Genomic DNA, 21756 nt, shown 5'->3' with positions numbered 1-21756 from the left:
CTCTCTTTCTCTTCTTCTCCCTCCTTCTTTTCTCTCAGACAAACACTTACAATCATACACGTACACTCTCAGCGGCAGCGACCTAGACAAACACTCATGTGGAGACTCAGAGGAGCTCGAGAACTGGCTCGGAAGAAAAGCAATGCTCACACACACACATACTCACTCTTATTAAGTCCTAACACACAATCACGCTTAATCTTTTCTCAGTGTCAAATTCACACATGTCAAATTAAAGGAACTGATTCATTCACTTACAACATGCACAGTTGAATAAACTGAGCAGTAAACAAACATTTGTGGTGCTTACAACATCTATACCCTCCTCTGTCACTTCCAATTTAGATATTTTTAGCTTTAAATGAAACCTGAATCTGATAACTAACTGCTTTTTCTTTTTTTTTCTCTTTGTGAAAGTCATTTCAGCTTTGCTTTCAGCACTTTTTAAAGCAGAAGAGCTAAAAATAACTCAGAACCAAAAGATCAAGTGATATGGTTGTAGGCACATCGTGGAACAGAGATGTGAGCACAAACTGTTTGAATGATGATAAATTATAAATCTTCCACTTTGAAATTCTGTTGTAAGCTTTTATAGTATTTATTTTTCACAAGCTCTTAATGGTAGAGCTTGGTCCTGAGGGCCCTGATGAGTCTGAATAAAGACAGATCGGCCTATAGCAGTTTATGTATGAGCGTAGTGTGCAGGGGTCTTCTTGTTACCCTCAAAATTTGCTAACTCCTCAGCTGTCCTATCCAGTTAATCAGAATGAGAAATACTTGATAAATCCCAGTGGAAAATGTGGTACACTGAGATTGAATTAAATTGATTGCAAGTTGTGAAACTGTCCAAAAACTCTCCCTAAAGGCTAGAATCAAGATGGCAAAAAAGGAGCAATAAAAGTTAAAGATAAAGTCATTAAGTGCTAAAAAAGTTAAAAACGAGCAGGAGCAGCAATAACAGGCAGCCTGCGCGGTTGATGCATGTGCACAAATGAGAAAATGATGAAAATGCCCCAAAATAACTTGTGTGTCCGCTCGAGGCTGGCTCTATAAAATACCACCAGTCAAAAACACACCAAGCCAAAGAAAGTTGTTTTTAAATCAGAAGTTAACCTATTTACAGCCTGGTTCAAAAAACCTCCACTGTCTGAATCACTAATTTCACTATTGGCACACACACGGGGGGTGAATTTTTTTAAAGTCTGCAGTTTAGAGGATATTAAGCTTGTAAGCTCACCCAATCAGTGGCACAGCACAGCTCATGTGACTGACATGTGCCCTATAGCTGTACTCGAAGCCCCCGGTCACTTCCAATATGGCCGTGATAGCCGATCTGCTTCAAAAGTCCATTTCAGAAACAGACAGGTGATGTCGGGGAGACTGCATCCATTAATTATGCAGTTGATGGTTGTCTCCCATCAACAAAAGCCGCGTTTCCATCAAGCAGTCCTGTTCCACAGTAAACTGTGCCCCCTCGTGGTAGGTGGTGTGTAAGCCAGATGCATCTGTTAAACAGTAGCGTAACACATCGATTTAGTCTGGCACCCCTACGGAAGGGTCCCAAAAAGTGGGACGGCTCGTCTCAGTTATTTTTAGGGGTCTGTCTTGAGATCAGTCAGTGGAAACGCTGTAAAATGCGTGCCATGCCAAGACGAACCGAACTGAACCACTTGGTGGAAACAGGGCTTTAGAGTGTCTAAAGTTCTAACATATTCTAACATATATGCCTGATCGTAATCAATTATTTAAAATGAGATTATCAGCACCTAAATCTGTCATTTCTAAATGCCACTTCTGTTTCCTTGTCTGGGTCCACGACAGGATTAATTTACAGCACGTAGAAGTCCACATGACAACACCAAGCCAGCAGACAAAGTTTAGTTCTGAGAAGCGAGATCTGTCCTTGTATTATACTTATTTGGTAGTTATGGAGAATACTGAAGCTTGACTGTCAAAGAAAAAGGTCAGAGCAGAAGAAAGCTAAAGGGGAGAGTGATACAACCCAAGCTAAAGGCTAACACAGGGGCTAATCTGTTTGGCTAATCCTGCAGTGGTCTGTTCAAACTTGAGAGTCTATCAATATAATGAAGAGTGAGGTTTCGTTAGCTCTGCTTGGTGAGGTTGGAGTTGGTAGATGAGCAGGACATATCAGGATTAACTAACATTAATGGGCTGACAAAGTTTGCTTGTTGCAACTTTTAAAACAAAAGCTCTACAAAACTACCAATAAATACAGTACCTCGGCGCTTTGCATCCTGGGAAAAGTTGTCTTAAACAAAGAAAAGTAGTGATAAAAACAAGATCTACTCTCCAAAACAAACACACACCTTGGTTAGAGTCAAATCCTCACAACAGGGGTTGCTTGTGCTTATGGGAAAAAGAGTCTTTATTTGGGAAAAACACTACCTTATTCTATGTTATTGTTGTTTATGTTGTTTTATCCTCACTAGAAACAAAGTAAGTGAACGATTTAATGTTTGTTGGCTCTTCAGCCTTGTGAATCCAGGTATTTTTAAACCACCTCTTGCTTTCACCAGCTCTCCTCTAACCATATTGTACACCTCTAATTCAGAGGGGTTAGACACAAACACACTCCAACATCTCTCACTGTCGGTGACTCACTCCCGGGCTCACACATTCCTCCACTGCACCATTGCTCCATTGTGATATCACTCTGCGAGGGCATTAGGATCTGCGTGACTGAGCTTTTATCAGATATTAGAGCCGTTCAAATGGATGATCCCAGTACTTTGGCGTGACCAACAGACAAAAAGCCCTCTCTTTTTGTCCGTCCTTTCCCTCTCCTCTTACTCTTCCTCTCCCTTATCCGTCTCTGAAAGCACAGCTGCAGTCATTTGTTACACTATCCTGAAAAAAGCGTTGATTTCCCAGGATTCCCTGCAGGGCCACATCCTATGGACTTTTTTGGGCCCTCTTGGAGGAACAGGAAGCCTTGTGGTGTCGTCATACTGGCACAGTCCCACAGCTGCGCGACTTCTCTTTGTTCTTCGATAATAAGTCCACAAAGAAAAGACGAAAACTGGTCTCATGAGCTCAGCGTGTGAAAGACAAACGTGAAACAATGCTGCAGGAAAGTAAGACTCTGATGTGTGAAAATGTGAGTCTTTTTACTTCTCTACGTGAGTTTCTTCAGGTTTACAGGACTGAGACGTGCTGTAATGTTCGCACACACGTACAGTACAGTAAATTCTTTTTTTCCTCCAGTTGCCTGAGAGAAGAAGAGATAACAGAGCTATATGACAGAGCACAGGACTCTTTGAGCCCATCTCAGCTTATCTTTCCAATTAATATCTGCCTGTGTGCAGAAGAGCAGGCTGCTGTGCGGCTAATGATCCGGATTACTGCTGCCTGCCGCCCCGCCACTCCCGCCGCACGCTGGGAGCCCAATTCCCTTCAAGGGCTGCGATCTGTCACCCATGCCCCCTCTGCATACCCGCCTCCCCTCCCAAACCTGCGCCTCCCCCTCCTCTTTGAAAAGACGCCACGCTGAGCTTTAATGACAGATGCCTCGCACCTCCCTCTTCTTCTCCTTCCTCATCTGTCACCTTGTTCTCCTGCAGTTGGACTCCATCTTCTCTCACACACTTTTTTTTAAACACCACACTGTGTCACCTGTCTCACACACACACACCTCAGTCTCCTCCATCATTTGAAGACGGAGCAGCGGAGAGATGTCTCATTTACAACCAAGGTAGAAATGCACCCTCACCGTCACCTCCTCCTCCTCCTCTTCCGTCACGGTGTGAGCACTAATGAAGAAGAGATGAGTCCTCTCCTGTGCCCCCATTTATCTCTGTGGCCAAGGGACATGCACACTCATCCCTGCCTCTCTGTCTGCGCCGCTCCTACTCTTGTGTCTCGCTCCAGCTCTGTCATCATCTCTAACGTGATGCAATGCTTTAATGGAAGCATAATAACTTCATTAACCAGGATGGTTATTGTTTTGGGAAGAGTGTCTTTTGAGTTGGCTTTATGGCTTGTTCTGTTGCAGCCCTGAAACATGGCCTGTTATTATTATTATCATAAAATAACTTCTCAGGGTGCCAGGAGTGTGAAATTTGTATTCAGATACCTTGATTCTTCTCCTTTAACAATGTAGTCTCTGCCAACACTGAGTATATTTTTAGTGTTTCACTGTTTCCTACATTTTTACACAACATACTGTAGAATAAACGTCAGTTTCTTTTTATTTTTTTATAGCTTCTCCAGTAACTTTATCGTTTTTTGCCCCCATTTCAACTCTTAAAGGAGGAGTTTGAAGTGATCTTGAAAAAGTCTCCCTTTCTAGATATATACCTGATCATAATCCACACTTTAAACTGAGATTATCAGCGCCAACATTACAGGTTACAAGTTATTTTAAATTGCTACTTCTTAGCTTCCAGGAAGGGTCGACCAGGACTGGATTGATTTACGGTGCGTCTAGGTCTGTATGACAAAATTGAGTGGTGAGAAGAGATAAAACGCAGAGATTTTTTTTTCTCTGCTGAAAACAATTTCTGTGATTAATTTTGTAGTAATGGTGGACACAGGAGCCTAACTGTCAGACAGAAAAAGGACAGAAGAGCAGAAGAAAGATAAACAAGAGAGTGATACAGCCCGAGCTAAAGGCTAATTAGCCACAGATACAAACACTGCTAACCAGGATTTACTAACGTATATAAACAGCTACTAAACTACTTACGAACTGACAGTGTCTACTAGTTGTCACGTTAGCCTACAGATACATTGGAGCACTGTGCTGCCGATAGCACTACATATAGCCGGCCGCTACAACGTTTGCTTGATGTCACGTTTCAAAATGTATCACTACGTAACTGTACTGATAAAAACCTTACCTTGCCGTGTTGTATCCAGTAAAAAGTTGTCTTGAACAAAGAAAATTTGTTTCGATCCGATCTCTGTTAAATTCCAAAACAAACACACTTCTGGCTAAAAGTAATTTTCGACAGTGTTCGTAGGACTCAGGGCCAGGAGCATCTTTAATGACACCAAATAAACCTTTTTCCATCAGAAATTCATTAAAAACAGTCTGAGCTGAAAGTTTGTATCCAGCATTTGTGTTTCTTCACACACAGAGGACTTCCTGTTGTTCCTCTCGAATTAGAAATTCACGGTGCTGAAAGATGCAAGCGTGAACCTCTTCCCCCTGTGATGTGTATTTTTATCCAGCTTTTTAGGAAGCCTTAAACCCCCTCAGGTTGAGCATGTGAAAATAAGAAGGGAAAGCCTTCTGATGTGACTCTGCTCTCATGCACTGGTGTTTCCTCTCTTCTCTCCCTCTGCAGATGACGTTTTCAGCCAGTCCCTACTCCGACCCCGTCCAGGTGACAACAAGCATGGCCCAGGGGATGGAGCAGCCCGAGATGTTGTGGGTCATGGGTCCAGTGTTGGCTGTGGTGCTCATCATCATCATTGTCATCGCCATCCTGCTCTTTAAGAAGTAAGAGGCCATGCTCCGTCATTTGTCTCTGCGTTGGTGTGAGGTTGAACCGCAGTGACACTTGTGATTGTAGGTTTCTGTGGGTTGCATCAGGAATGGTAATGAGACATGCTCCTCTCTGCCACTTGCACCAGACTGCTCACTCCACCAAACTATAACATCCGATTTCCTTAGCGCAGATACAGTGTAACGGGAAAGGAACCAAAGGCCGATTGATTCGTCTGTCAGAAAATTTCATTTCTCCTCAAAAGATTTTGGCCCAGTTGGCCGTTTTTAGCAGTTCTGTGTGAAGTGTCAGTTAAAGTGGCAGCTGACATCGCCTTCCTAATAAAAAGCACAGCTTGGCTGTCAAAAACTCTTAGTTAGGAGGCAGAGTTTGTTTTTGCCAACACCATTGGTCATTTTGAATTAGAAGCTGAAGGCTGCCACAGAGGGCTCAACTCAAATCTCAGTCAATATCTTTTAAAAGCAGGTCAGCTGCTCCTGTGCTGCTCAGCGTTGATGCAAGAGAGGCACAGAGACGACTGCTGCGGGAATGAACCATTGATTAGGTTGAAAACTGACATTTTAAGGCCATTTATTGAATAAAACATGTTTAATCCCAGTTTCTACAACCTGTAAAACAACTGACTTAAAGAAATTTGGACAATTTGTCAGACAGAGTAAGAGTATTTGACTTTAGGCCATGTTAACACGACAGTGTTTCATCTGAAAATGCTAAAACGAACTAACTAAAATCTGCGTTGAATGACTGAAAACACTGTAGTAAGCATACCAGGCCAGTAGTTGGCGCTGTAACTGTCTTGTCCAGAAGCGGCTTTTGGTAGATCTTCCCTGAAGTATAGTTGGGCCGATCATCTGGTGTATTGAGGAATGATTAAAGCAGAAGTGGAGCAACAGATGCACATTTTGTTAAAGACAGTCAGCAGATTCAGTAAATTGAGCAGCACAAACACAACAAGGTATAAAATTCCACTCTGGAGGCTGTTTTTCAAAAGTTTGCACTTTAAGTCGGCTACAACTCTATTTCCGTGTCAATGTGAGGCCCAAATGCGACAATTATTTTGCATTTCACCCTAAAAACGTTGTCGTGAAAACAGCCCCTTGGGCTCCTTAAAATGAACATTTCAGTTATCTGTGAGACTTTTTAATCAATCAAACAAATAATTGATGAATTTATGTTTTAGAAAAACAAAGACTGTGGCATTTTTTGTTTGATTAACATTCTGTTTTTTCCTCAAAGAAACATCTATAATATTAAGTTTTTGTTTGAAACTGGACGCCAAGTTGGCTTGCCAAATGCCAAAACGCAGTTGGTAAATAAATAACGCCAATTTCGAAGAATTAATTGTGAGCTACTCTGCAAAAAACATCAATCTTACCAGGTGTTTTTGGCTTATTTCAGTGAAAAATGTCATTTAGACTTAACATGAGCCACATTCACCTGACTAGTCCAGAAAAATGTCTTAATCAGGGTTCCTGCAGATCCTTAGAAAGTCTTGAAAGGCACTAAATTCATGAATCTAAAAACAAGGCCTTGGATGACCTTAAAATGTCTTGAATTAATCTTTGAAAGTCTTAAAAAAGTGTAAGCATATGTTAGTATGACTGTTAATAGTCCCAAATCTCAAAATAAATGCTAACATTTTTTTTACATAATTTACAGTGTGAATTTTGTGGTAATGTCACTCAATCACGATAGCTGAACTAGCAGACATTGATGTGGAGGCCCCGTTTCGCAACAACGTTTCATCTGTTAACACTAAAATGTTAGAATGTGGTAAAAGAAATCTGTTTTCATGGAAAAGCCAAGGGACTGAAAATGCTGTAGTGAGCATGCCAGGCCTGTGGGTGGCGCTATAACTGTCTTGTCCAGAAGCCACTTTTGGGAGATCTCGCAACAAAACTTTTGTGTTTCACCTTAAATCTGTTGTCGTGTAAACAGCCCCTTAATTGTTTCTAACCCCCATGTAGTTGATGAGGTGTTTTTTCCATTTGTGTTTATTGTGAAGTTGGTCTTAAATTTGATTTCAAAAGGCATTAAAACGTCTTAAAAGTCTTTAATTTAGCTGTAGGAACCCTGTTAATTCAAGTTATTTTAAGACAAAAATGAGGTCCCAGTGGGGTATGAGAAATGTGCTTGTCAAGATTAGAATTATGTCCTAAAAAAGTACATTTTTCTTACCCCACTGGCAGATTTTTTTACTTGTTACAAGCTATTCAGGTCTCATTTTTGTCTTAAAATAACTTGAAATAAGACACAACTCTGGACTGGACTGCAAATAAGACAAAAACACTTGGTAAGATTTCATTTTTTTGCAGTGTTTCACATCAAAAGTATATTTTTTCATCCATAGATTACATGTGGTTGAGTAAAATAACACATCCAGTCAGCCTGCCTTTAGGTTTACAGGCATCAAACATGTATTTAAATGTTAACAGGTATGGTGTGGACACCTGGGAACCTTTATTTACCTCACTTGATTTCCCTCCCTGTGTCAGTCCCACCCTCCAGCCCCTCCTGATAACTCCATTACAATTTGTCCCTCTCACATCATAGCTATTCTGCAGCCTGCCATCCACAGCCGTGCAGACTGCTGCGTGGCGTCGGTCTCCAGCACTGGGAGAGCGACTGGTTAATAATAGGCCTTGAGACAGCTCACTGCTGAGCAGCACATCCTCTGTCTGCGAGCCTTTTCTCCATGTAGACGCAGATCGACAGGAGGGACTGTGGGGAGGTGGCAGTGTGCCCTTTTTCACAGTGGACTGGCAGTACATGTGCAAGGGAATAATCACACCCTACCTAAGGTTGTTATTGCTACCTGCGAATTTGCCAAGACCAACAGTAGCAGCGAACAAAGATGAGGTTATTCTCAGAGCTCTCTCGTATGTGTTAAGATACATTTTTGTGGTTTGGTTTGTATATTTCTGGATGAACTGGATTTAGCTCTTTCATATGAATAATAACAACCCCTTCCCCTCCTTCTTTTCACCCTTTGTGAAAGCAGCAAACAGGAAAGGTGGGTACATTCACTCTAAAATCATCCACAACCTCATCTCTCACCACCCAAGCCCCTCTCATCCATTCGTGTTGTGACATTACTGAGATTCATCAGCTCTTTGGGTTACAGGGTCAGCTTCCTCTCAGCTCCTGTAGGCATTACTCAAAAAAAAAAAAGAAAGGAAATCCACTCACACAGAAATAAAGAGGATCCTCTTTAAATTGGCATGTCTAATCTGATTTGTTCAGTTTTCATGACTTACAAGACACGAGAGGCAGCAGACGCTACAGCCCTTGATAACCGGGGTCAGAGGGACCCCCGGGTCACCTCGGTGCACCAGTGCATGTTCCACATCTAGTGCCAGTGTTCCCCCTTCAGATGGTCCCGTCTGCCAGGGTTTGTCTCCGTGCTGCGTTTCATTATCCAGCCGGTGTCAGTGCGCCCCTTCAGGATTGGCCCCATCTGAATATGCCAAGGCATCACCTGCTGCTGAATGGGCCATTGTGAAGTAAATGCCAGACAGGGAAACTGCTGAAAAAGAAATGTTCCCATCTTTTAAGCTGACATTTTCCACCGAGACCCATTCCTCCAGTTTCCCCCCCTTCTCCCTGATTCCTCGTGGCAGGAGTCTCAACAAAGGGCCCTGTTCTACCCTCATTAAACACACCCTGTACTGCATGCACTTATGCACCCGCACTGTATGTGTGTGTGAGTGTGTAGAAGTGTGTGTACTTACATTCTCACACGTCTTAACCCCTCACTTTGAGCCCGAGATGAATCACCCCATTGAAATTTCTGCCATGTTTACTTTAGCCCCGCACTAAAGTGTCATGTAGATTGGCATCTTATTGGGTCAGGGGAGAGACGAGAGGGGTGGGAGGGGGGGACCACTCACAGATGCCCAAACCTTTTCAACCCACCCACCCCCACACCAGCAGTGTTCTCTGGGAAAACCGGATACGGTCTGGCTCAGCGCTCAGCTGGAGAGGAAAAGATGCTTGTCATAGATTAGCCGTCACGCTGCTAGCATTAGCTTAAGCCCCTGCAGCATAAGATAACAGGTGGCGGTGAGGCCCAGGCCCCAGCAGCATGAGGTGGACGGGGTTAAGGCTGTGTGTGCACCACCAGCTTTATACATTCTCACCACGCCGGGCTTCAACAGAAGGCCCCGCTCCTGCCTAAAACCCGCGCTCGCCACTTGCAAATGGAGTGCAATGAGATGTGAAATTTCCACAGGGCGCCCTGATGCTTCTTTCCGCCCATTTCCATTTGCAGTCTGAAGCCTTGTGAGTCAGCAGCTGTATCTGTGTGTAGCTGTGAAAGGGAAAGAGGTGGGCAAGCATGCATCTGTGTGAGTACGTCAACAGATGCCGGCTGTCTGAACATCAGAATACAGGCGGTTTGCGTTTCCCGTCCCTCTGTCCGCCTGATGGACAAAGCTGCGCTTGACTGAGCCGAGCCGGTCTGAGTTGCACTCTCCCGTTCTGTGCTGTGCTAGTCTCAGCCCGGCCCAGCCTGGCAGTGCAGGTGCTGCAGAACGGGTCTAATTAGCCAGTGTTGTGCCACCCAGCTGATGAGCTAATTACAGCAGCCGCCTGTTTCCCTCTCAATCTGGAAAGCCAGTAAACACAATGTGTTGTTAGCGCACACACACAGCAGCAAAAATCACACATTTTAATCTTTGCTACACACAAACACGCGCTCATGTACACACATACCCACACGGCAGCTGTCACCTATCCAGCGGCAAACAAACCCAACCTAGCCCACTCCAGGAAAATGATGCAGTTCCTTCAAACACATTAAACTCCAGTTGGCAAACTAATGGGGCTAATTCCCTGGTACCTACTGTCTTTTGAATTGCTGGTCCTCAGAACTAGTTTTGAAAACAATTAACAATCAGCCATTAGCCTCATCAAGTGTGCAGCACAGTAAGGATGTGTGCATTTCACTCCTCTGTTCTAACCATATAGAGGAAATTAACGTCACTCTTCATCACCCTGTCATCCTCACTTGATGGATAGAGTTAAATTAAGCTGCACAAAGCATGTATGTGGTCTCAGCTTTCATATGTGGTTAATGGATCCATTTCACTCTCTGACACCTCAGGAAGCGGGCATCTCCTCTACCCAAGGATGAGCACTCCGGCGGGGTGAAAGACTGCCTGCTGGCCAACTCCTCGGACCCCGTGGAGATGAGAAGACTCAACTACCAGACTCCAGGTAAAAAGAATGGATTTCAACTGTACTGCATGGAGCTACTGCCGGGAAAAGTGACTTTGCTTTGCTGTGTGACTACACACTCGATGTAGGAATAAAAAAAAATACATTAAAGCCACAAATAGCAATAAACAGGCACCTCACCTCCATGCGTCTGCCAGGGCATGTTGCGGCAGCACATGCAGCAAGAGTATGTTGGAGTTCTGCTTTTGAGGTATGAGTGTTAGGGATGCCCCAATACAGATTTTTTGACTTCCAATCCAATTTTTTCATTATATGTTTTTGCCGATACCTTTCTCTGATAAATCTGGTGATTTGTTGTAAATGATTAATCATATTTGTTATATCAAAGTGAGCCCTGTTGGTACCTCCTCGAGGAACACTCACTTTACAAATGTTGCAAGACGCTGTTTTACTATAATTTTTTTCCAAAGAGAAGCAGTCCCACACAGCGGACATGTTTGCAACGTGGTTTGATTTACAGCAGCCGGAAAGCGTGACGGTGCTGAAAACACATGAAAACTGGATTGGTCCGAATTATCCCTCAAAAATAGCCATAAGGGGTGCCAGTGCCTGTTAATGTCATATTGGGACATCCCTAATGGGTATGGCTGTTTTGTAAATCCTCAAAATCCGACATTTAACACAAATTTCTTGACTTCTTTGTCATATTCCACCATAATGCTGAGAGACTTTATTTGTAAGTCTTGGCTAGGGATAGGAATCGAAAACCAGTTCTTGTTAAGAATCGATATTGTTAGCCTTTGTGCTTAACGATTCACTTATCAATTCTCTACATTATGCCGGAGCCGCCGGGCCTTAAATCGACTAGTCTGTTGCAGCTATCTTAGCTTAGCAGTTAGATAACGTTTCCCAAAAAAACTCTGATTCAGGATTTTCAGCTTAAAGTTTTACTGAAGAACTGACTTCATAAAGAAATGTACATTACTGTCTCTCAGGAGATTCATATTCAGTACATTTGAAATGGTATAAATCACCTTATTTACCAAAATAACAAAACAGTGAAATGGAAAACTGCATTGATATGCTAGCAGTTAGCGTACATCAGTATATCTTCAGCTTCAGAATAGAATTTCAACTTTTATCACAGAATCATATCACATTAACTCTTTGTAAAAAATACTGAGAATTTCAAATGTCAAAAGCTAACAGGCTAATGAAAGGCTCATGGCTGACTTCATAACTACGGAAAGCTTCCAAACAACTTAAACCATTGCTATAACCACTTTGAGACACTAGGTGGCCCACTTGAATTATTAATATATTACAACAGGGTACACCAACGTCACATTGTGTGCAATTTTTACCTGTTTCTGTATAATTATGCCCAGAAATATTCAGATTCGGGGACCAATTACATTTTATTCACTTACAGTACAAACTCAATTAAATGTTGTTGACACAGAAAACCTGTAAAGCTACTTTTTGTACCAAGAAAATTCACAACAGGAATTGATAAGGGAATCAGAATTGGAAAAATCTTATCAATTCCCATCCCTAGTCTTGGCATGATGGTTATGCACAAAACATTTCAGGCATGTAACTCAAAGTAGCTGGAGGGGCTGTGTTTTTCTCACATAGGGGGCGCTGTTGAGCACCTATTAGCACAAAACACTGGATTCATACATTTTTCGCCACGACTGAATTTTGTGCAAAATCTGATGAGTTTTGGTGCACGCTGAAGGCACATTACAAGAGATAAGGCTTCATATGATTTAACATCTGATGGGGTAAATCTACATGTCCTTGTTCTCACAGGCCTTAGATTTGAGCTTTTAAGTGTCTCTGTTGTACCGAAGTTTAACTCAGGGCTTGAGAGAGTTCAGGTTCAGGCCACATGTCGATTATAAGCGTAAAATAATTAAAGCTGTAGTCTGCAGCCGTGTCAGAGGACTTGAAAGGCTTTATTGCAGGAGTAAAATCTCACCTGAAACTCCACATAAAGGTGACTCATCCCTTTTATAGTATTTCTTGATGTCTTGAATATTTAGTATTTTTCTGACACAGCAGATGTTACCTCTTTTTTCCCGTTTCAGCTAAACTCTAACAGAACTTCCAGAAGCAATTTACTTCTGCAGCGAACACCTGCCCACCTTTGCTTTGATGGATCTCTTGTTTGTAGGTGCTTTGTTTGTGGTGGTGCTGTATCAGATTTATGTTTCCTGCTTGTTCTCGTATTTATCTGACTCCGACCCGTTCAGGAAAAAAAATAAAACAAACAAGTGGCATAAAAAAAGGGAATCATGTTAGGTGTGATGCCCATCTGTGGATGCATTAGAGGATTTCGATTCAGCCCAGGCGCTCCGGTGAAGTGAAGTGGGGTTTTGGAGTAGGGAGGTTGTGTCAGGGTACCCGCCTCAGCATCAGCCTTCTTCCTTTTTTTCCTCCTGATCTCCTCCCTCCTCTCGCGGTCCGTGCTCCTCCTCCCTCCATGAGCTCCTTTCATTCCCTCTAGCTGGTAATGAGTCCTGCTGCCTCTGATGTCAAGGTGAGCCAGGCGGAGGGAACAATGGAGCTGAGAGAAAATGTCAACCTCTGTGCACGCGCGGCCGTGCGTCTTTCTGTGTGTTTTCTGCGTGTGTGAGTGTGTGTATCCCTTCTCACGGGTTATTAAAGATCCTGTTCCCCTCCACACTCACACACACACACACTCGCACTCACACACAGCCCCTTTGAACCCCTGCAGAGGAATTAAGCAGCGCTGCCGCTCTAAAAGAGCCCTGTTCTTCCATCCTCCCACTCCACCTCTTTCCTCTTTTGTCTTTCATTTCTCCCTGTAGGGTAATCTCTCCCTTTTTCTTTTCCCCTTTCTTCCCCTCTGTACGTCAACATTTATCTCCTTCTTTCTTTCTGCCTTCGCTCCTCACTGTTTTGCTCCAAGAGTGGTGATTATCAAAAATCACCATGGCTGCGTCTCGCTTCTGAAAACATGTGAGGTTCCCGGGCTGAGCTAAGTGAATATTGAACAGTCTATTTCTCTGTCCTCTTGCTTTCTCTCTCTTTGATTCGCCCACAGCAGGTGAACATTCCTGCTCTGATTCTGATTGTTGTTAAGTGGTCCAGCCGATTGCAGCTCATGTCTCCAGCACATTGGTTTGTTAAACAGACCCCGTCTGTATCGTCCTTATGGCTCTCCAGCAGCAGGCGTGTGGTTCTATGAGTAAATGACCTGGTTTATTCTTGGCAGACCTGGTTCGGATAGTATTTGCAGCTAACTGAGTTCACACGAGTTTGACTCTTTGGAAGGTAAATAAGAAAGGGGTGCATTTTCTGTCAATAAAGGCGTTTTACTCCAAAATGTCATTTCTGGGATCGGCAATGAAACAAACAAATTAATAAAGAAACAGACAAAGAAGAGCAAAATGAGAGAAAAATTAGCATCTCGTAAAACTCATATCTTAATTAGGGATGGAACGGTTTATGAAAAAAAATTTGGGGCCCATGTGGTTCGTGTTTCACCGAGTATGTAGCTCCAATCATACGCATGTGACATTGTGTCGTTCTGCTGTCTGGGAGCTCTTTAGATTCAGTGTGAGCGCTGATGACGGCGGTATGTAAGTGGAGGATAAAACCACGAGTCAGTGTTGCCAACTTAGAGACTTTGTTGCTACATTTAAGAACTTTTCAGACCCCTAGGACGAGTTTTTTAAAGACAAAAATTCTTGCAACTAGACATGCACCAATCAATCTGTGCTGATTTCCTTAACTTTGGGTGATTGGTGATTGGCCCATCCTTACATATGAAACAGGAAAGCCTAACAGCCAGCCATTGTTGCTTTTTGCTCTGAGACCTAAAACTCAGGACACTCTATTGGTTGTTTAAGTTAAAACATAAAGATTTTATTGTTTCACAGGTATTGTTTAATGACTTTCAATGAAATAAGATTGGAACATTGAAGGTATATGCTGCCAGTTGCAAAAAATAAGAATCGGTATCCGCAGGTCAGGCTTTTTCAAGATCGATGATCAGTGATCGGCCAGAAAATTGTGATCGATGAACCCCCAGTTGCAACTTTTTTTGAAGTTTGAAGAATCTGAGGTTAAAGCGTGTTTTGATCTCAATGGTCAGTGTGTGTGAGTTCCTCTCCTATCCCAGATGAAATCACGCAAGTCTGTGTCTCATTATGGTCACTTCTGTCGGTCACCAGCCCAGATAAAGGAGGAGGGTTGATATTTAAATATTAATTAAAAACAAAAATGGACAGAAGAAAGTTAATTTGTAGTTGTAAACATATTTATGATGTTGTGTTTTTCCTGCTTTCTCTCTCTCCCACGTTATTTCTCTCTCCTGCAGAGTCCATGACAATTACATGCAAATGGATTTTTATGCAAATTAGACAGCAGCGTTATTTAGTGACTTCTGGGACAGACAATAGTGACTTTCCTTACGGAGAAGTTGGCATGTGAAACTAGCAATCTTTTACTCAGCTTAATGATGTTTAAAATGGGAAACAGCCGAATTCTTTCAGGTTTTTCATGACTATACATGACTGAAAATAATCTGTTAATAGTAGATGTTGGTACACACTATACATCGAACCGTTCCATCCCATACCATTACTAACACGTTTAATGTCTTCAAATCATAGGAGGGACTTTGTGGACTGTAATTTCGTCCAAAGTGAAATCAAACTGATCTCTAACTCAGAGATTCTGAGACTAAAGTTGCAACAAAAGGAGCTTCTCCTTTAACACTCCAGAAAACATATGTAGTGCCCTTTCTGCAGGAGTGCTCTTTACACCGAGGAGTCTCGGGGGAGCGTTTTAAAGTCAAGCTTTGTATGCACTTCTGTTTAACAACCTAAACCACCCTTCTTGAATTGTCCTGAGAGTGCATACACCCCCTGCTGTGCACTTAAAGGTTATTTGCAGATACTTTCTGACCCGGTCTGACCCTGAGCCACCTCCATTGATTGAGTGTTCTTCTTCCTCCCTCCTTCACTCTCCTTCTCTCTGCAGGTCCCAGCTCTCATCGCTGCCCCAACACTCCAAGTTAGTCTGCTCTCTCACCTACTGTGTATTTCCCACACATGCAGTCTCGTCCCCCCCTCTCCCGCCTCTCACCCCCCCGATCACATCCCCCCTCGTTGTGATTCCTGACAGACATCACAAGCCCCACAAGCTTGTAGCCTCTGGCGCTCCATGGATGCAGCAGTGTCCTCTTTTAGCTGTAAATTCCCACTTTTGGAAGCAGAGGACTGGATGGTTTCATGGATAGCTGAGCAGTGCAGACGGCGACTCTGACTGTACATCACTCTTATCTTCACTCTCCATTTAGCCAACAGCATGGCCGTGAAAGACCTGGCACGTAGAAACACACAACGTCCCTCTTTTTGATAGTATTAAATTAGTGTAATTGGTCAGGTCTCATCTTGCGGTGGTCATAGTTATCAGCCATTAGCCGCTAGCATTACAGTAATAATGAGCTTGCTGCTGTATCTCATCTGAAAGCGTGACCCATGACCCTATGGATGCGCTCTGCCAAAGGCTCTAATGTTAATATTTATACCTTTCAAAAGTGTCTCTCTGATCTCTGTGTGACTTCCAGGCCACATGTTAGGTTAATGACGTCTAACTTCAGAGCGTCTTCATGCGTCGCATACGGTTAACTTTGAACACACGAGGCGAGTTCCCAACAATCCGTTTAAGTGCAGAGCCTTGCCAAGTTCAGAGGCACAGGGGGAATTTGTGTCGGTAGATTAGCAATAAATCATACAATAACCCGGCGATGAGAAATCTACAGAGCGGCAGGGGGGTTGTTTGAAATTAATCCCAGCCCAAGCGCTCCAGGCTGTGCCGAAAGATAGTCCATTGTTGGGGAAGAGATTTTCAAAGAAATGAGTTTTGGCTGGTGACCAGTCAGTTTTTTTTCCTCCTCTCTGAGGAGTGACAGTGTGACTGATTTGGAGAGACTTGTGGGTTCCTTCTCTGATCCCACCTCTGCCACCGATTGAGCGCTGTGGAGTCAGAGAGATGTCTGCCTCCCCGCTTCCTTCCAGGAGCATGCTCACCCAGTCACTCATGAGCATTGCCGTGCCAGCCCCACCTCTGTCCTCCTCACTTAGCATGACGATATCACCAAATGTCACCAAATGTCACCAGCCTGTTTCAGATCTGCTCTCTCTTTCTACCCCCTCCTCTCCTTCCTCTCCTTCCCTCTCTTTCTCTCTTCATGCATTGTTGAGCAAAGTGCACTCTCCTCACCGTTACACTGCCACCTCATGGTCCCACTGGCAGCTTCACTCACCCTGTGGTCCAAACAGTGTTTTTGTGCATGTCAACCGTAGCTGCAGCCGGATCTCATTCTTTATTTCCTCTCCCTCCGTTTCTCCCAGGAATGAGGGAGCACCCTCCCATCCCCGTCGTTGACCTGGCTGACCACATCGAGCGACTGAAGGCCAACGATGGCCTCCGCTTCTCCCAGGAGTACGAGGTAAGAGCTGCACGCTAATGCAGAACCAGTGTTCTCCGTTTCAGGCGTGTAAATGAGTTCTTTATCTCGTCTGCGAGGAAGATTTCTGTTTATGCCTCTTTGATCCAATATGCATGTATTCTAATGGATTATAGAAGACTTCTTTCACAGACATTCTTCAGTCATTTTTACAACTCTATTACCATTCCCACCAGGACACCAACACTTACATTAAATGCTGCGAGATGCTTTTTCTCAAAACTAGCAGGTGGCGAGTTGCTTAAGCAATCTGTGTGCGGCTTGATGTTTCCCCTAAGAATGTTATTTTGCAGGCGGTCTCTCCGATGCAACTCAGTGAGGGATTATCTCTTGTCAGTGTTCTCCCACCAAAAAAAAAGAAAAAAAGAAAAAAAGAGTTTGCGAATTTGCATTTAAAGTGCCACATAGTCAGCTCGGGGACAAAGCAAGGCCAGATGAGGAAGAGAGGCATCCTTGAATACTGAAAAACAAGAGCTGTCTTTTATTTAGTTGTCCTGATTGTTCGATCTGTTTTGTCTAATCAGAGCTATTCTTCACACTGATGGATACGACGAGGCTGTGGGAATGATAGGAACGATTGTAGATCCCAAGGATTCCTTTTTTTTTTTTTTTTTCAAACTGAGCCTGAAAGGCTATGTGATTGCCTCCGTCTGTTTCTTTGTGACCAGCATATGTTGCTGCAGCATGAAATCTGCTGTGCAATTTCACACTCCTGAGAAAAACAACAAAATTGTTGTGGTGACCTCACAACCTTACCCTGAGCAACACCACGAGCTCAAACTTTAGCCGGCGTTACGTTTCTGTTCTGCTGCCCTGTCCAGTGTTTACTGTGAAAATAACATCTATTTGATAGCTTTATGTAACCAGTGAATCATCTGCCCAGTGGTGCTGCCTGCATAGAAGAAATTATTTAGAAGCATATACAAAACGAAAACATACAGTGTTTGTGAATTTTGGCTAATGTGAGAATGGTTTGGTTCATTTAATCTTTTTTATCTTCATTGTAGCAGTCCCAGCTGAAATTAAGGCACGCTAACACAACAGCCTCCATGAGGTTATAGTGTAGAGATTTTGTATAAACTGTGGGTGGTGTTGATTAAACATTTTGGAGGATGCAGTCTGTGGTGCTGCTAAATTGTTGTTATTCAGAGAGGTCTCTCTGATTATCTGCTGTGGGCTAAACATTCACAGAAACATGGGTTTGTATCAAATCTGTAGGAGAGATCCTTTATGACTGGGATCCACATTTTTAAGTCAAGGAGAGAGACATTTACAATAATATAGCAAGTCACCCACACAAAAAAACTGGTCATCCTACAGGAGGAGAAACAGCACAGCCAATACCATCAGCACACACACATGCAGGTTTGGACCAGCTGAGGTGTTCCTCCTCAAAATAGCGCATTGAGAATAATCTTCCATGGAGTGGTAGTAAGGACTAGGGATGGGCAATTCAAGCAAAAGAGCAAATTGATATTCACTCGTTACTATTTGAAAATTATTTGAGGATTGCCCCCAAAAATGGCGCCACCGCCCACCCACATACACGTACCTGCCAACCTTACACTTTGACAAATATAGAGAGGGCTGTTATGCTCTTCACGTTGATCGTCAGACTTACTTCTTGGGTGACGTAGCCTACCATTGACTTAGCAATCCATTTTTGAACGTCTCCTCATTCTTGCTTTGGCTGTAAATCCTCCAGTCTGTTGACTCCTGGTCTGGCTCTGTTCAATATGTCAGTTTGTTGCTGTAGTCAAGTTAAATACGATCTGGTTTGGACACAGTTTGTTATATTTTGAAAGTCATTGGGCATTTTAGATGGTTTCTTTGCACAACTTTAGCCGCGTTTTCACCAAGCAGACCAGTTCAATTCATCTTGGTTCTGCGCGTATTTTGTGGCGTTTCCACTGACTTATCCCGGAACAGATCCCCAAATAACTGAGACGAGCCGTCCCATTTTTTGGGACCCTTTCGTATGGGTGCCAGACTGAACCGATCTGATCTCAGAAGGTGGAGCAACACACTGCAGACCGTTAATTGGTCAAAAGAATCGTCACCTACCCCGACAGCGGCTGCACTTCTCCTGGCGGCACACAGACTTCTCTGAAACAAAGCTTGATTGCACTTTGTATCAAAGAGCTACATGACAATCACAGAGAGGACGAAAAGTTGCATGTCTTCCATCTATGCTCTTTGTTTTCTGTGTCGTTTTTCTTCTTCGTTGGATTTATTAGCGGGGTAAACTGTGTTGCGCTGCTACAGTGTCACGCTATTGTTTAACAGCTCTGGCTTTCAGCATCTGGCTCACAGGCAGCCTACCATGAGAGGGCACAGTTTGCTGTGGAAACGCAAACGGGATCAGGCTTAACTGTACCAAACACGGCTTTTGTTTCCCACTTGACCCGTTTCTTTGTGAAATGGACACGTAACAGCCACCGTCACATGAACTATTCCATTTCATTATGTTAATGACTATTTTGAATATTCAAATATCATTGCCCATCCCTTGTAAGGACAACACTTCCTCTCGAAATGAATTTTCCATTGGGAATCTCCCAAACACACAGCTGGGCTACGTCGCTGTGTACAGATCAACCAACAACTGGTCTCGTATGTCCTTTCTGATGTTTTCCATCCACCTTGTTAACGTTAAATCAGATAACTGTTATCCTTATTTTGATTGAAAATCCCATCCTGAATAAGTCTATAAACAACATGTTTGCTGATTTTTGAGAAAGTTACTATTTTACCCTCGCCTAAATCCATAGTAACCTAAAATCTGCAGTAAAGGTCGTCCTGTGGATAAGATTTTCAGAAGCGTCTTTTTGAAATGGCACTACGAGTTGCTTAATTTGAAACAAGCCTGGGTTTGTTTGCATATTAAGCACATTGAGTTTGTACCATGATGATGAATAAGTCTATTTCTCCTGAAACTTGCTTTACTGCCGTTTGCCGTCCCCTCTCTGCTGTCTCCATGTTAGTTTTCACTTGTTGATTCCTCAAACTTCAGTATTCTTTACAGCGCTGTGTGTCTGTCCGTCTGGTTTTTGTTCGTTTTTATTGGAAATCGATCCATTCTGTGCCCTATGCATGCCACGCTGGCTAGCTGAGCATTCATGACCTGCAAGCGTGCGCTGCAGTCGAGTGAGTCAGTGTTGTAAACAATGCTGTTAGCGTGCTGTCGGTGTTGCCAGGTTTGACAGTTACCCCTCTTTTGGAAACATTAACTGAAGTGAAAGGAGAAATGTAATGTAGATGTTTGTGTGTGTGCTGTGCCACCAATTAAAGCTTGAATCAAGAGTTAATAACATGTTTGGATGCAAATCTACACATTTTATAACACAGTAGAGGTTTAATATTCCTTTCTGGGTTCAGTGTAAAGATTGAGACATAATTAGACCTCGGCTAAAATCTGCTCAATTAGGAGCTTTTTTTGTGCTCCTCCAGAACATCCCAGACCGTTGAGTTAGTATGAACTAATCAAGCCGGAGAAGTGGCTTGTATGACGACGGGCACCGGGCCCGGCTGCATTCCCTCCTTATACCCATCCAAGCCAGGGAAGACCCCCTCTGTGGCTCGGCAGATGGCCGCCCCTCTCTGCGCCAGCCAAGGCGCAGTGGCAGAGCTCATGGTGCTTTGTCACAGTCACGTTCCCCGGCTGCTCCCGTTGCGCCTTCCCTGAAGGAAACGGAATTTGTCGAGGCTTCACCGCCTCTTCTTGCTGATGTTTCAGGCAGCCTGACACTTTCTCAACCACCAACGCCTGTCCGCATCACACTGAGCAATGTGCACACTGGGTAATGAGCAGAATTTGTCAATCAGGCATGCTGCAGCTCCCCCTGACAGTCTTTTTATTGCAGGAAGCATTACCACGCTGCAGTCATCATACAGCAGCATCATTATGTTCATTTGAGAGCCTTTTCAGTGTGTCAGCAGGAATAACTTCGGCGTTTGCTTCTCACCTTTTTTTTGCCATTTTCAGCGAACATGTTTGCTAGTTGTCATCAGTCTAGTGGTCTCTCTGTGTTCGCTGAGCTCTCAAATAGATGTGACATGTTTTGACTGCAAATGAAATCTTTCTCTTCCTGCTGGCCGTCACGGCCTGGGAAATTGGCAGTGCTGAGCTCATCAGCAGCAGTGGACCTATACTTACATTTACCACCGCTGAAGGAGCTGAAGTGGAAGATTTAATGCAGACGAGCACTTCATATTTTTACATTTCCAGTCCAAAATCATATATAAACATGGACTTCTCTCATTTAATTAATACAAGACAGGAACACAACATCTTTTTTCTTTTTCTGAGACAAATAAAAGAATGCATGATGTGACTTAAATGTCAACAGAAGCTGAGACAGGGAGCTGGAACTGTTGGGGAATTCACCTTTTTAGGATTAAAATAAGAAAAACATGGAGGCATTTCTTACCCTTGCTTTGTTAACAAGCTCCATATCTCGAAAACCAGTTCCTAATATTCACTCAACAGTACTCGAAGTTGGGTTTATTTGCATTTATTTGCATGAGAGTGTTAGAATTTTAATAAAATTTGCCTTAAATCTGAAGATCTGTATGACAACTTGTTATTGTGAGAGCCTG

At 43.3% G+C, this 21756-nt stretch overlaps 1 protein-coding gene across 20 annotated transcripts in view; it reads left to right on the top strand.

Moving 5' to 3' along the window:
• Positions 1-21756, top strand: part of ptprfb (protein tyrosine phosphatase receptor type Fb) — a 228741-nt gene that overhangs the window by 184636 nt on the left and 22349 nt on the right. For 9 of the 20 annotated variants that reach the window (XM_074689216.1, XM_074689219.1, XM_074689217.1 and 6 more), the window contains 5 exons: positions 5310-5464; positions 8473-8484; positions 10576-10688; positions 15666-15698; positions 17042-17139. In XM_074689216.1, coding sequence (XP_074545317.1) covers positions 5310-5464; positions 8473-8484; positions 10576-10688; positions 15666-15698; positions 17042-17139 — 411 coding nt within the window. The remainder of the gene's footprint in view (positions 1-5309; positions 5465-8472; positions 8485-10575; positions 10689-15665; positions 15699-17041; positions 17140-21756) is intronic. The other 11 variants (XM_074689228.1, XM_074689218.1, XM_074689236.1 and 8 more) reach the window with 3 other exon arrangements.

The sequence above is a fragment of the Halichoeres trimaculatus genome, unplaced genomic scaffold (assembly GCF_033239565.1).
Source record: "Halichoeres trimaculatus isolate MK-OKI-2021-1 unplaced genomic scaffold, fHalTri1.1 fHalTri1_scaffold_15, whole genome shotgun sequence".
NCBI classification, from domain to species: domain Eukaryota; kingdom Metazoa; phylum Chordata; class Actinopteri; order Labriformes; family Labridae; genus Halichoeres; species Halichoeres trimaculatus.
The sequence above is the reverse complement of the archived record's forward strand: the minus strand, read 5'-3'. Positions and strand labels throughout refer to the sequence as shown.